The 15620-nt window shown below is 43.6% G+C and overlaps 1 protein-coding gene across 2 annotated transcripts in view; it reads left to right on the top strand.

Annotated features, from left to right (window-relative positions):
• ANKMY2 (ankyrin repeat and MYND domain containing 2) overlaps nucleotides 1-15620 on the top strand; it is a 422909-nt gene that overhangs the window by 61855 nt on the left and 345434 nt on the right. For both annotated transcript variants that reach the window (XM_069648608.1, XM_069648609.1), the window contains one exon: nucleotides 4218-4356. In XM_069648608.1, the coding sequence (XP_069504709.1) occupies nucleotides 4218-4356 (139 nt within the window). The remainder of the gene's footprint in view (nucleotides 1-4217; nucleotides 4357-15620) is intronic.

Genomic DNA, 15620 nt, shown 5'->3' with positions numbered 1-15620 from the left:
TCTCTTATTCCTCGTTTCTGAGTAGGGATTCTCAGCATGGACTTTTATGGTCTCTTGATATACTTTTATACTATAAGTTGTGATTCCGTTGCCAACTTTCTCTAGACTTTTGCTCCTATTTGGTTTCCTCTTTAAACTTATTTTGACTGTGTATGGAATGTGCAGTTTACTTCCCCTTTACCAGGGTAGCTCTAGGTCTTCTAATTCTTCTTTGATTTTACCCATTCAACAGTTCGTTTCAAACTATGTATTGTTCTTGGGTTCCCTTTTTCTCCAACTCCACTCTTTTTCAGATTTTGTAGTGGGATGAGTGAACTGATTGTTCTAATGATCCTTTTGGGTCTCCCCAGGCCTACCATTCTCCCTGCTACCTTCCTGATGATAGCAGAACCTCTGTGGGAGCCTTTGTCATCATAGTTCCTTCTTCGTTGCCCAGACTGCCATTGTCTCTCCTGCTTTAGGTCTCTTTTCTCAAGATTTCCCATTTCTGCATGGTGTTGCGGTCATACTGCACTCAACCGTATTGACTGGTGCTTTCAGTCATCCGTTGTATCGGCAACGTTATCAGGACGCCTGGTCCAGCAAAGATTCCTGTCCCTGGTCTCACCACCACCTTTGGATAGGCTCTGGCCTTTTTGGTTTCTCTGGCTATTCGCTGGCCCTAACTTCAGCGTTCCACCCGATATGCTTAAGCGAGTTTTAAGTTGTGGGATCTGGAGTCTCTATCCCCGATTCGGTGTACTTGGTTTGGGGGCCTCCCATGCTGACGTATGGGTCTCACTCTTGTTTGTGTCACGCAGTTCGGGACCTTTCCCTGCTGATGTGAGCGTCCCTCTGCCCTTGTCCTGTTTATCCACTGTGAGAAAACTGAAGGTGTCTCCCTAGCTAGTCCCTGGGGGATCTGTCATCCAGGTGGCCAGGACACGGCCATCGCTATTGGATCCAGTTCCTGGGGGTGGACCAGTGAGGGAGGATCACCTGGATGGGGGGGTCCTTGGGGAGTGGGACTCCAACTGGCAAGACGCTGTATCCCACCTCCCCTTTCAACACCTTTTCCCCATCCTACAACATAGGATATTCCAAAACACTGCCCCCCACCCCTTTTCTGACGAGAACACTTTCGCACAAAACGAAAGACAACGGACTAACACCAGAGCCATTTACCTGACATGTTCCAATACAAGGGTCAGGCAAAGTCGGGCAATTGATCAGAATTGCACACACCCGACGGCCCTTTCCCTTCCCGACAGGGATAAAAGGTGGAGCACGACAGCACAGTACGAGCAAGGCAGACCGCACAACGTACAAGCTAACTCAGCAAGGCAGTTCAAGAGGAGGAGAAAGGTGGCACAGACCGAGAGGGTGACGAGGAGAGAGTCAACCTTGCCCTTTCCGACCAAAGCCTGTGAAGCCTCTGCAGAGGGAATAATAAGTCTGTGAACAATAGCCAACGTGTGCTGCAGCAGATGTCTGTGGTACACGAGACCCTCTGCTGACTACCAAGCCTGGGAGAGACGCTTGTCTCGGTGGTACCAATCTTGACTCCAAGGAGTAAGAAAGCCAAGCGGTTCATCACCGCCGGTGAGTTGAGGGGAGAACCGATAAGAAACAGAACTGTGTTGATCAAAAAGTATCAATTTGAACTTTGAACAAAGAACTGTTAAATATTTTGAAGGGGGAAAACCAGCAGCAGAGCCACGTGGGTGCTCACTCAAGAATCTCTGGGTGATTAACCAACAGTTAAGACTACCGTAACCAGAAGGCCTTGGGAATAGGCAAAGAAATTTCAAAGTGGGCATACAAGGGTCTTGTAAAATCCTTTGTACCGTCGAAAGTCTTTGACCGACAGATGATTATGAAAGCTAAGGGAAGTGAATCCTGCATGATGAAGATTGGTACATGAACTGTTTTCATAAAGATTGGCAAGAGTGAACCCGACAAAGGGAAGCAGACAACCAGGGGCAAAGCCCGAAGAACTGTTTAAAAAGAACAGTAGATTTGTGAAAGCTAGAAGTATTGCAAGACAAGGGGGGGTGAAGAGTCCCCCTTGTCATTTGGGGTCCGAGCCCGGGCGAGGGAGATTCAGGGGTGGAAAGTTACCACCCAAAGTTACCACTGAGAAAATGCCTGTTTTGTAAATTCATTGAATACGACTTGAGAGGGGTCTGCACCCAGAAGAGGGTGACCCAGGGGTGAAGCCATCACCCAACGTGTTATTAGAACAAGACCTTTGTGTGTGTTTGGTGAAAGCATCAGGCCTTGAAGGCAAGAGACTTTTATTGAAAGGCGACCTATCCTATGAAGAACCTGATGGCTACTACGGAACAGTTAGCTCGTGCTGGGAAGGCTGAAGCTATGCTGTGCTCCAAGTCCCACCTTGTCCCGTGCTAAAATCGTGGGTAAGGGCCTCAAGGCAATCACATCCTGACTTATTATTTGTATTTGTGAACACTTTCCCTTTATCTGAATACCTTATCCCACACTCTTTCTGTAATTAGTTGGAAGGACTTGGCAATATTTTTTTTTAGTGTAGGCATTTTTTACTTTGACACGCCACAAGGACTGCCTTATTTTTCGTTTGATGGTCAACGCTTGTTCCCATCTTAGATTTAAATTTAGGTTAGGCGTTTTTCCACCCTGCATTTACAGTTTAATAAACATCACTTGTCTGTCTTTACTGTTGTCACCATGAGTTCCTTACACCACCTTCGGGGGTTGGCGCTTGGGCTGTAAAGAGGGATGTTCTATTTCTCTTGGATAACGATGTCCTTTAGGATTCTCATGCTCCCAGTAGGGATACATTATAGTCTCAGGTGTCCTAGTTTACTCATCCAGGTCTTGGTACTTAATGGCATGATGGAATCCGGTGTTCTGAAGCATCCTATGTGGGCCATATGTGTATCTCTTGAGGAAGTTCTGAACGTGAGTCCTTGTCATAAATTCACCACTCAGTGGCTTGGTTCTGGAATCCATCAGCAGAGCTTGCTAGAGTTCCGCTTCCACTCAGCCTGCCAGTTGTGCTACATTGACAGTTCTCCAGTCTTCCTTCTACAACTCATTTGGAAAATGGTGTGCGTTATCAGGCTACCAGTTAGTGTTCTTACTTTTAATCGTTCACTGTTGTAGTTTTTGTAATGGTTTCCAGCAGGCAGATTGGTGCATTGTAGAGATTAGTCAACCAATTCTGTTTGAAATCCATAGTATTCTTATTTTGAATAACCACTTGGTATCATGGTACCTTCAGACTTTTTTTAGATCATTTTAATGGTGGAAAAACCAATTTAGACTGGCGAACAGCACCCCTTCCAATTTCAGGTGGTCAGTTCAAAACTTGGTGATGAGTGGAGACCTTTTGCTTTTATGATTTCACCCAGTTGAAAAAGAGATTGACCCAATACTTGGCATTGGTTGCTGGGCCCGGTGTGGATTTTAAAATGGATTATGTAACAGGAGCACTATTGGGTTCTGATGCTATCTTTTGCATACTCTGTAATCCCCCTTAAAATGTTACCTTGGGTCGTAGGGCAGTGGCAGTCGATGCTTAAGTAGTTACTCTACACTTGATCATTTTATATCTCAGTTGTGAATACATTTAGTGTGCTATGTTTACCATAATCCTGGTAGGCTGCTTGAGCTGCACTTTTGCGACCCCTACACTGGTTTATATAGTCCTACACTGTCTTTGCTCAATGTAAATTCATGTACTGTTTTCTGTGGTTGAAATGCTCTTGCTCCCCCTTCGTCCCCGATGATTGAAGAGAAAAATATAATTAATAACTTGGTAGAAACTTGAATTCTATATCCCGTTAATAAGAGATGTAGCAGTATATCGGCACTCAAATATGTTCTGTTTTTTATATTTTCCCTCGGGGGGAGGGGGTGGGGGGGGGAAATTATATATTTGTTTCTTTGTCCTGAAAGGAAACTACATGTTTAAAAGGTAGGCCTCTTGGAAGGGGTCGTTCATTTGTGTGATGCTTGGATACATTCTTGATTTGAAAAAAGGTGGGTGGGAGGTAATTCTTCTCCCAGATCTTCTTCATAAATAGCCAGTCTGGTGTATTTAAATGCTACACCTACGGGTCTTCATTAAACCGCTGCCTTTCCATTTCATTGTACTGCTTAGGTGACTATTTGTTTAAGCTTTGACAATGATTATTTCATAGATCTTGAAATGAGTGCACTTAACACAAACTCTCCATTTCTTCTCTCCTAAGCATGGGATGACCCCTCTGATGCATGCAGCGTATAAGGGTCAAGCAGACATGTGCAAGCTATTGTTAAAGCATGGGGCTGATGTCAACTGCAATGAGCATGAACATGGATATACCGCATTGATGTTTGCTGGACTCTCTGGTAAATGTACATTTCAAACCGTTCAATTCTTCTTGATCTTTGTAAGTGTACAAAACAATGTATAAATATGTAATATATGGTAACCCGCACAATCGTGCAGCCCTTAAGTTTGTTAATGAACACCATTAATAAATACAGTATAACATATGCATTAGTCACAAATGCAATCTTTGACTTGATTTATTGAGAAATTCCGTCAGGCCTATCAAGTTACTCTTCACTGGCCATTGATATGCATACCCAGACATTTAACCACAGCACCGCTGCAGGGCTCTCCCACTGCAACATAGATATTTTTTGAAATGTGCAAAGCGCACACCTTTGGACTCTATGCCTATTCCTGTTCTTTGACTCTATGTAAAATTATGATTGATCAATTCCACATAACACAATGATTAAGGTTGTATGTTGATAAAAATACGCGGGGGGAAGATTTATTTGATCATATATATTTATTTTTTTCTTGTCCATACTCCATTTCTCTTTTACACTTTGAGGTGTACTTTACTTTATTAAAGGGTACAAATCTGATTCAATTGCTTAAAACGTGGTTGCGGTCAAAAAGTCAGACTCGTGCATGCTATTTTATAATGGTTATTTAAACCCTTTCATTAGAAGGAAGACCATTGAGTTCAACTGACCTGTCTGCTTACAGCTATGTCCATGCCCTTTGTGCACAACACAAGAAGACCTTCACCAGTGTTAAGACACTTTTTCCGAAGTCCAACTTAGTAAAATCATTCACTGAGACCGTACAAGACTCCACTCTTAGTATAAGGCTGTACCACCTGAGTATGTGGTAGCGTGGACAGAGCAGCTAGGCCTATCTTAGGAGGGAGAGAAGGCTGTAGGAAAGTACATAGAACCTGTAGTATACCAATGATTCAATAAAAACACTTACAACCAGAAGTCTTATAAAAAAAAAGGGTTTATTATAAATACAAGTAGGGCAAGTTAAGTCTTGGGGTAAGTACTGGTCATAGAGTCGTACACACATTTAAAAAACACAACACAATGCTTCAAGGTACACAGACCAAAGCATAAAACCTTCTTCAGAATACCTAACAGTAATTCTAGGGAAGTCCGACCTTCTCATACACATTCAGTATAGGCCACACCTATGCATGGAGAGTAAAAACCGTTAGTTACTTTTAGATTACTTTCTGTAATACAAGGGTACTAGACCTTGTCAGTTATGCAGTGACACTCGGCAAAGAAATCACATAATCAACCAAACCTGTTATCGGGATGCTTTTCTGAATAGTGGAATGCAGATTCAACGAACAGTATATACCTATAACTGCCACAAAGTTTCAGCTTGTTTCGGAAGACCATGCCCGCACACTTGCTGGGGGTCCCAGGGTTTTGGGATATTGCAGCCCCGCAAGGTCGCAGCATGAGGTGGAATGGTGCAAAATGCAGGTCTTCTTGAGTCTAGTGAATCTCATTAGGCTCTGGATCAGGGTCGTCCTTTTCGGGATCCACAAGTAAATTGGAAGGAAGGGTTTCAGCAGGTTCTCTGGTCGCTTGAAAACACTTCGTCTGTCGTTTCTTCATCTTCCTCTTCGGTTTCAGCTTCAGTGGTCCACTTGTCAGCAACTTCCAGGTACAGAGATTTTATCAGGAACTACAGCACAACCTCTGCATTCTCTCCCTGCGTTTTACAATAAGGGGCGGTCTGACTGTCCATTCGGGACAGCCACCCCCCCCACTGGGAGTGGTTTCCTTTCAGGCATGGTGGAAGACAAAGGGCTGCAGAGTTCTGGACTCTTCCCTCGCTTTCTGCCTTTCCAGACACTCTGGAGTCTGGGCGGGGAATCCACAGGATTCCCGCCGAAGACCAAGGTCGTTCCTGCCTAGAATGGCAGGGCAAGTCCTCAGACAGAAAGCCCACAAGAAGTGACGAAAAAAGAAGCCCACCATTTTAGAAAAAATGATGGCCCTTCTGTGCCTTACTGAGGCTGAATTAAAAGCCTGCGAGTAATAAAGTCTAAGTCATACAGGTAAAACCACTGCAACCAGCCATTCATGTAAAGCTTGCAATTACAAAATGTTACCAGGTAAGTAAGAAAGGGGATACAGGGTATCCCCACAGCACTCCATATAAGGTGGGGTGTGCTGGCTCACTATATAAAATGTAAAGGGGGATGAAAATCCCTCTTTACTACTTGGGAACTGTAGTTCACCCAAGTACATCAAAGAGAAATTAACAGGGAAGCCCATCGGGCCAACCCAGCCTAAGGCCAAAAGTCGTAGGAAACTGAAACTTCAACCATACACTATGGTTGGACATTAAACGATCACCCAAGGAGTAAAAGACTAGGTGAGTGGGGAAAAGATTCCCCTTCACCTAGGGACAGTTAGTTAAAAGCAAAAGGTTCTGGAGTTGACACAGTTCAGGGCGATTTATCATTAGTATGAAATTCTTACCTAGCATCCATGACTGCAAAAGCAGGTTAATAGGTTGGTATTGACGAGCTGGCTCCATTCCAATTCCCCGTTTGAGACCTGCTTTGCATATGTAAATACATCTCAATAGAGACATTTCCCTGCCCTGGGTTCCTGAATTCCTGAAGGCATGACCATTGCATAATTAGTTCTTGGTATAATGCCTCTTCCCTCTATATAGTCGAAGATGTTACCAATGCACACTATCCTAGTGACTGCAAAAAGGTGGTACTCTCCTCTGCAAAGCAACCAATAAACCCTGCATTGCCATGCAGGCAATTCAACCTGCCTTATAAACCAAAAAGTAATGGGTGCAACAATTTGAGCACGCCAATAGGCCTTTGAAGTGCTGTACTTGGTGTAAATGGCTGGCCAACCACCTTAATGGGCCCAGGCAAGGGCCTTAATGAAGCCAGCATTGCAATATCTCCTGGTACACCCTGTCGCGGAAGGCATTATTGCCATTAGCAACTGTAACAAATGGAAGGAAGGTAATTGCATACCATTTTTTTTTTTTACGCAAAAAGGTAAAGAATGTCCAATATAAGGTGGTTGTTGGGGAGAATTCTCATTTCTGTGCTAATTCCCTTTAACCTTAGAGACCCCAGCTCTTTTGCTGGATTTTAGGACTTTTTTAATTTTAACCCTGGAGTGAGTGAGCCCTTTTTCTCACTCTCTCATGTGTTTTGATCTGATTTTGGATTTTATATTTCCTTGTTTTTGGAGTCTGACGAACTCCATAGGCATGTACCTTACTTCAGTGCAGTGTTGGAGAAATCCTTTAGATTTCATCTAAGGTTAAACTACCTTTTCTTGGTGAACTACAGTTCCCAAGAATAGTAAAGTGAAATTGACTTTACGTACCTTTTCTCTTTGAAGGTCCAGCACACTTTTCTCTTTGTAAATCCAGCACACCCCATCTTATGTGAAGTGCTGGGGGGTTATTTAGTAGCCCCTTTTCCTACTTATGTAACAACATTTTGTTTTGTAATCCGTCCTACTTTAAATGGCTGGTGGCAGTGGTTTAATTTTCCTACCATTTTGCTTTTCTACCGTAGGCTGAATCCTCAGCTGCAGTATAGCACCCATTGGTGACCATTTTGTCAAAATGGCCCTGGTCTTCTTTTTTTGCCATTTTCTGTTTGTGAGGTCTTTTTTACTCTGTGCGCCAAACCAGGTTTGACCTCTTTGTTCATTTTGTCTTTGGCGGGCTTCAGTACTGAAACCCACCTCTGGCTCCAGTGTGTCTGCAGGAAGTGCGGGAGGTGCCCAAAACTCCCCTGTCCTTTGTCTCCATGGTTACCTGAAGACACCCAGTCCTAATTGGCTGGCTGTCCTTGGAGGACAACCACCCTGCTGTGTGAGTGGCAGCTAGGCTGTGCATGAATGGGAGAAACCTGCATAAAAGGCGAGGCTTCTTGGACTGAAGACTGAGTCGATTACTGTGAAGGACATCCCGTCGAAGAAACCGTGAACAAAGTTTGCTGCATCCTCCTGGACCGTTGAACTGCCTGCTGAAGCCCTGCTGCTGTGCTGAAACTCCTTTTTCTAATCGACGAGAGAAGCTCCGGAAAGGACTTCTTCCTCCCTTGGGTTAGTGGGACCAACTAACCCTGAGACGATCTTTGCCGGAAGACCTTCCCACAACTGGCTGTACTACTTTGCTGCTGCAGATACTGAGTGCCAGGGGTTGAGAAATCCGTAGTCTGGTGCACGGTCTGTAAGCCGTCCAAAAGCTCCAGGAGAAATTGCAGGCGATGAAAGAACATGGAACCCTCCTGAGGACCATCCCGAAGCAGGACGGTCAAAGCTCAAGTCACCTCACCAGAGTGCTGGACTCGAGGAGTGAAGGAAGCCCAACCGGTGTCCAAGATCTGCGGTGGTTCTATTTACCGAACGCTGAAACCACAGAGTGCTGCTGATCCGAAAAGAGCCCGTAGCTGCCACCGACCAAAGAATTGCCGCCGCAGGAGTCCCCAGGCATCCTCCCTCTTGTTACCACGATTGAGGCCCAGGAACACAGCAACTGCATTGCTGCAACCAGACAGAAGCCAGCTGGACCCTCTTCTAACCAAAGGTAATGTTCTGACTTTGGGGTACTTACCTCATTGTCTATAGCTTGCTCTTCTCAGTTGAGACTTGCAGTAGCTGCTTTTCTAGAGTTGATCTCAACTCTTACTTTCACAAGTGTAACAGCGTGTGGCCCTACAGGGATTTTTCTTCAACACTTCTAACTTTGTGCAAGACCTTTTTGCTAGCTAAGAAGTGCCTCAGCTCCATAGACTTTGCTCCAATTGACTTTGGCTGTTCTGGCTCCCTGCATACTCTTCTATTCCATTGACTTTGATTTTTACTGTCCCTCGTAGGTGATGCATTGGTTTTAAACTAATATTGCTGAGAAAGGTTTTTATCTAGACTTCATTGGAAGATATAAAGTGCTCACATGCTCTGATAATCTGTTTAACCTTTTTCCTTCCTTTAACCTTTCCTTTCTACCGACCTCAGAATTACAAAGTACAAAAGTGATATATACATGCCATTACTGTCCTAGTTAGTGAAGTCATCTCAGGCTGTAGGAAGTGTGTATGAAGCATCTCTAAAGAGTATCCACTTGCATTGTATTGATTCTGAGAACGCATTTTGAAGAGTATTTTTATTGTTGCACATTGCCCTTTTTATAGAATACTTATTTAAAAATAACTTATTAAATAGAAATAATTATTTTAACTAGAAATCTTGAGTGTAAGTGTTATTTGGATACTTATATTGGTGGATTTCATAGCTACAGCTCACATTTACCCCTCTTGGGAAAAGTCTGGCTACTTAGTCACACTACAAACCTGTGTAATACAGTCCTATACCAATAGGTGGTTTACCTAATACCAAGAGGACCAGGGTAGTGAAGTCTCCCATAGGGTTACTACATCAATTCTTGCCCAACTGTGGTTGCTTGGGAAAATGAGCTAAAAAGAGGGTCTTTTCCTTTTCCAAGGCAGCTAATGTTAGGCAGACAAAGCAGCGATCCAGACCGGGATACAAAAAAAAGGTACATTTATGGTGTCGGGGGATCGTGAAATACTGATGAAGGGTGAGCAACATTAAGTGTATTTTGGAAGAGGGTATGCAATAAAGAACCTGGTGGTGAGAACACCATACAGTGTAGCATCCCACGAGAGACATGGCGTGCACACTTTGAAGGCCTATACAGGGATTCTCCTGTCCGTATTAAAGATGAGGTCACCTTGCCAAATACTTTAAGGCCGGAGCTGCCAAACGGAGGGATTACTTTGGCTCTCCACGCAAAAAATTGAGCTTGCAATAAGATCCCAGGAAAAAAGGAAAGGCCCCCGGGCCAGATAAAATCGCTATAGACCTGATTCCTGTAGTCTGGTGACTTTTCAGTGCGGCAGTGGTGTTTGACATATTCCCTAGGTCATGGCAATGTGCAGATCTACAAAAGGTTGGGATGCCCTGGCAACTATCGCCTTATTTCACTGTTGGACTCATCAGTGAACATTTTTGCCAAGTTCTTTTGAAGCACTTACAGGACTGCTAGGATACAAAAAAAATGTAAACCACCTTCTAGCAGGTTTTTCGGGAAGGTAAAAGTGCTCTTGCCCAAAGTTTCAGATTACACTTGATCTTGCAGAAATACACAGTGATAAGTAAAACCACGATCTACGCAGTTTTTGTAGATCTGAGAACAGCGTTTTGATGGGGTGTCTCCTAGTCTTCTTTGGCAAGTTCCTAAGAATAGGACTGTCTCTCCCCAGCTCGTGCAGTTGATCAAGCTATTCTATTCAGATAACCAGGTGGTTGCGAGTTGGGGACTTGCAGGCGAGGTAACTGAGCCACTTTGTGTAAAAGGGGGAAGACCATGGGTGCATTCTTGCTCCCCTTTTTGGTTAATATCTACATCAATTAATTTATTGAAGATTTGGTAATTAATTGTTTGGATCCTCCAAGAGTTGGGAACAGATTCTCTTTTTTTTTTTTTTGTGGATGATGCAGTCTTGTTGGGTACGTCTCCATGGGTCTACAGAGGACTGTCGATGGCATTTATTAGTAAATTCAACCAATTCGATTTTAAGATCAACACAGGAAAAACTATGGCAATAATCTTCAGACCGAAACACTCAAGGTCTCGTTCTCTGAATATAATTGTGGATGGTTTGTCGATAACGGATCATGGTTAGCCCAATTAAACAAGGCCTGTCTGACTTCATAAAAGAATAGTGAAGCTGTGGAAACATATTTTACACCTAGAGGAGGGGCTGTCAGCTCTGCTCTCAAGTTGTACCAGTTCCAGGCAAAAGCCTTGTCTCCATATGGTGCCGATATCTGGGGATTTGCAAATGTTAAAAACCTTGCTTTTATTGGAAACAGATTCCTATAAAAGCTTCTTTTGGTGCCCACAAGTACCCCAAATATAAATGGAATGTACCTTGCACCCAATTGTTGTTGAACTGGATCGGAGGCAGGTGTTTTACTGGATCAGATTGTGGTGAACTCCGGTCTATCTAAATATAGGGAATCTTTGCAGCACATTTTAGCACTTGATGGGTGGGAAAGAGCCTTGTCGTGGCTTGCCCATGTAAAAGGTGGTTGGTATCCAGGAACTTGGAGGTCAAATGGGAAAATCCGTCTTTTATGGACCATGAGAGCAAAACCAGAACAAAAATGGTGGCATCTGCATTGTCAAGATCGAGGTTGGAAAACGTATGGCAGAGCATGGGCCTTTGACCCCTATATCTGTTAAGTAAACGGGAACCCGGCTTCAGAGAATACCTAGACCTCATTCAACCCCAGTTTACATTTGCTTTGTATATCAAATTCGGGTTGAACACCTTTTAAAAGTGGCTGCGTTCACTAGTACTTGGACCAATTCTGGCACGGAAATGTGGCCGGTTTGTAGAATTGGGGGGGGGGGGGGGGGAATCCAGGTCCACTTTATGTTGCTTTTTGATGGCTCCTTTTTTAGATTGAAATATCTCTTTGTTGAGGGCACATATACGAACTATAGAGGGTGCAAGGATTTTATGTAAATCGACTGATAAACTTGATGTGGTTTATTAAGTGGCCAAATGTATCTATACAGCCTTGAATAGAAGGCGCTGTGCGCTGAAACCATCTAGTCTATTTACAATGTGTTACTTGCCACTCATCACTTTTTTCCCCGCTAGTCACTTTTATGCACTAACCGAGTGCTAATTGTACACATTTGTATGTATTGGCTGTTTTAATCACATTTTATGATTTCATCATTGCCGTTTTTAATGTGTATTTATGAATATTGTATAACCTATGCACTTGCTTAATGGGTATTGCATGTGATCTTCTTTTTGTATCTTGCACGTTAAAGGCAGCATTGCAGCACCGTACCCTGCTGTTATTAGTTAGGAAGCACAGCATGTATGCTTTCACTACTAGGTACTGTGGGTGTGAATTAAAGGCCCCTTTTAGACTGCCTCAGTGTAAAGTTAGAGGGGCCTAAAGAACTTTAAATAAATGCACATTTTCATCAGTCACTGGCTTCCTTGATAGACAGAACTGAAAACAAGAACTGTGCTTGTCATAATCGAACTGCACATAAAGTGAAAGCGTCAAATAAATCATCCAGTGATTTTATAACATGCAAACATTGTTTTTTAAAGGAGCACTTTTTTAGTAATTTTTTTTTAAACTTTTTTTTTTACTGTACATGGAAGAAGTAATCTAGATGCAGATTCAAAACTTTGCACCATAGAAACTCTATTTAAAAGCTGTTTTGGTTAAATTGGCAATTGTGGCAGCGTAACAAATACTTTTGAACACCTACAGAGCTGGCTAGAATAGAACGGCGAGGAGCAATCAGAACACTTACAGAGCGCGTTAGAACAGCACAGGGAGCGCCCTACACAAACCAAACCCTGCCAGACGTAACCCCTTGCCCACCCTGATGAGATTGGGAGGACTGGCGAGTGCCACACTCGGACAGATTTCTGAACTTCTGTTAAACTTTATACAACCAACTAACAAAAAACTAATCTTTGCTCAACTTATCTCACTCAAAAATCTCACACAACCATCTCTCGCATAACAACCCGCACGCACTTCACAACACCGCAACAACACATAAGCAACACCAACAGCACACGAGGACTGACATCGATCCAATACTTGCACCGAAGCTCAGCACCCGGTGTATACCGAGTTGAAGCTGCCAACAGAACACCACTCCTCTCACTATCCTACTCCCGCTTCACCTACTAACCCATCCCACCTTCTCATCTGCAGATCCGCCAGAGCACCTGGGGACCAACTCCGTTGGTGACGGTGTGCGGTACAAATACCTTTAACATTTATACTAAAGGTGAACTGTACGAGACTCTCATTTTTAGTGTACAGGGCTCCAAATATTAGCATAGACCTGAACTCCCCAAAAGGTTTGGAAGCAATGGCTGAGCATCCAGGTGTAATATAGGAGGGAGAAGGGCTGTAGGGACAAAAAGTGATATAGAAATAATGCTTTATTTTATATATACACTAATGTAAAGGTGAGTCTTCAGAAAGGTAAGTACTAAAACACTCTAAGTAACTTAGAACAACTAATATAATCTTTACAGTGTGTAAATCACGTTTGTAATAATTTTAGACTTCTAGTAGAAATTCAAAGGTAAATAAAACTTTTGTAATAACTTTACAAAATATCTTTTTCAGGTAATAATGGGTGAAACAAAACATAAAGCAGGTACATACTTGTAATATTTTCCCACAGGCCTTAGGCTTTAGCAGTCCATCCCTGTTGTGTGGAACTAGGAATGAGACACGGACCCAGATAACTCATGTGATTGATATACCTTTTATTTAAATAATAAAGGGGTTGGAAAATGCCTCACTGTCCCTAATCTAGGAGGTATTTCCCTATCTCAACCAAAAACTAAAGGTCTGTCCTGTGTCAAGATGTCCAAAGCAAAAATGTCCTGTGTCCGAAATCCTATCCTAACCCTCTCATTCTAAACGGAACTCTAAGGTGTTAGCTTGAAAAGTACACATATGTTAAAGAAAAAAGAAAAAAAAAAGGCATGCTTCGGCGTCTCTCTTGCCTGTAGCAATGTGTCTCCGGTCCAGATGCTGCCTCCCCCTTTCTCCATGCCGCCTCTGTTTGCTTGCTGCCTCCTGGATTCTGTTTCGTCTTCTTGCTCGCATGTCCACCTAGCAGCTTGAATTCCCCTTGCCGGCCGGATCACTCTGCGTTTCTCCACGGATTCGTCTTTGAACTCCTGCATTACTGAAGGAAGCCGTTTGGGGCCAATCAGATTTCTCCAACAGCTAGAACGCTCACTGTGGTCTAGCTGAGCAAACTTCATTCCAGTTGCTCTCTTCCTTGTGGCAGTCTTTGTTACTGATGTAACTACATGATAGTTCTATGACCAAGTGTTGGACAATATTGAGGATTGCTGCCACAATATGTCATGAGGTACTGAAGGGGTGTCCCTAAAAGGGAATGGGGATACCATGTCTCACCCCAATGGTGTTGATCCACTCACGGGGGGTCGACTGCCCATGTGGTCCTCCCTCAAATAGCCACCCCAAGGGTCACAATCAGGTAGCGGCTGATGTCCCCTCTCCCCATGAGGAGAGGCTACCTCAGAGAAAGGAGTGATTACATCATCAGATTCATCCCATTATGTTATGAGAGTCTCAGGATAAGATTGGAGGGTCAAGCAGGCCAGGCACAAGCTGTAGAAAGTCCAAATGCACCAGAGAAAGTCTTCTGTAGCAAGTAAGTACACACTCTGTTAGGGAAAAGGGGTAAAGGACTTCGTAGAAGGCTCCATGTAGGTACACCGACGTTAGGCCTGGGCGAACATGTATGGATAAACTCCCAAACACACAAATTGGCACTAGCAACACTGGAGCAGCAAAGCAATTTAAGGTAAGTTCTACCAAGAGTCTCATAGTACCTTAAACGTGAAGAAGATGCAGCAGCAGCAGACCTGGTCACTGGAATCTTGGCCATGCATACGAAAGAAGGGACACTGGAAATATCTTGCAGCAACAGTCTAGTGAAGAGGCTCGGGCAGAGGATTCTTCATGGTTCTGCGATTTTGGTGCCCTTTTCAAAGCACCAGTGAAGAGCGATTACCACCCGGTCGATTTGTGTCACTTTCTCAGTCCAGCACTCTAGTGAGGGAACCTCAAGGAGTGGAATCTTGACTCAGGAGGTGCAGAAGGAGTTCATCAAAGTTTCGGGAGGATTCGAACTTTGAAAAGCAATGCACTACACAATGGCCACAGGTCCCAGGGTATTGGTGGTTTGCAGCCGGTGAAGGTCACAGCTCGTCGTGGGATGTCTCGAAATGCATGTTGTCTTGAGATTGTTTGGACTCACCAGTATAAGTGAGAGTCTCGTCCTCTTTGGGGCTCTTCTGGTCTCAACACGCTATAGGGTGAACACCCTTGGGGACTGAGTCCAAGTATGGGAAATATGTCAGTGAGTCATACAATGTGTGTGTGCATTTTATCCAATATGAAGGTCGGTAGAGGAGGCCAATTCCCTGCTAGTTACACATGTTGAGCAGGCATGTAGGTGGGTGCAAAGAGGTAGTCTGGAGAGTATGCACAAGAGATATTATTTGTGCAGCTAGACTGAATTTATATCTTGGGGATAGCCACATTCTAAAGACTGAGGTGTTTTGCAAAGCAGGAGACACATTGTGTGCAGCTAGACCATTTTTAAGGGCAAGATCTTCTTTTCAATGCACACTGAAGCAACAACAGACATTAAATTCATTGTATTTCACATAGTTTAAGTAAAAGCTGACGTAACCAAA

Source organism: Ambystoma mexicanum, chromosome 2q, assembly GCF_040938575.1.
Source record: "Ambystoma mexicanum isolate Mex_15411 chromosome 2q, UKY_AmexF1_1, whole genome shotgun sequence".
In the NCBI taxonomy this organism is placed as follows: Eukaryota; Metazoa; Chordata; class Amphibia; order Caudata; family Ambystomatidae; genus Ambystoma; species Ambystoma mexicanum.
The sequence above is the reverse complement of the archived record's forward strand: the minus strand, read 5'-3'. Positions and strand labels throughout refer to the sequence as shown.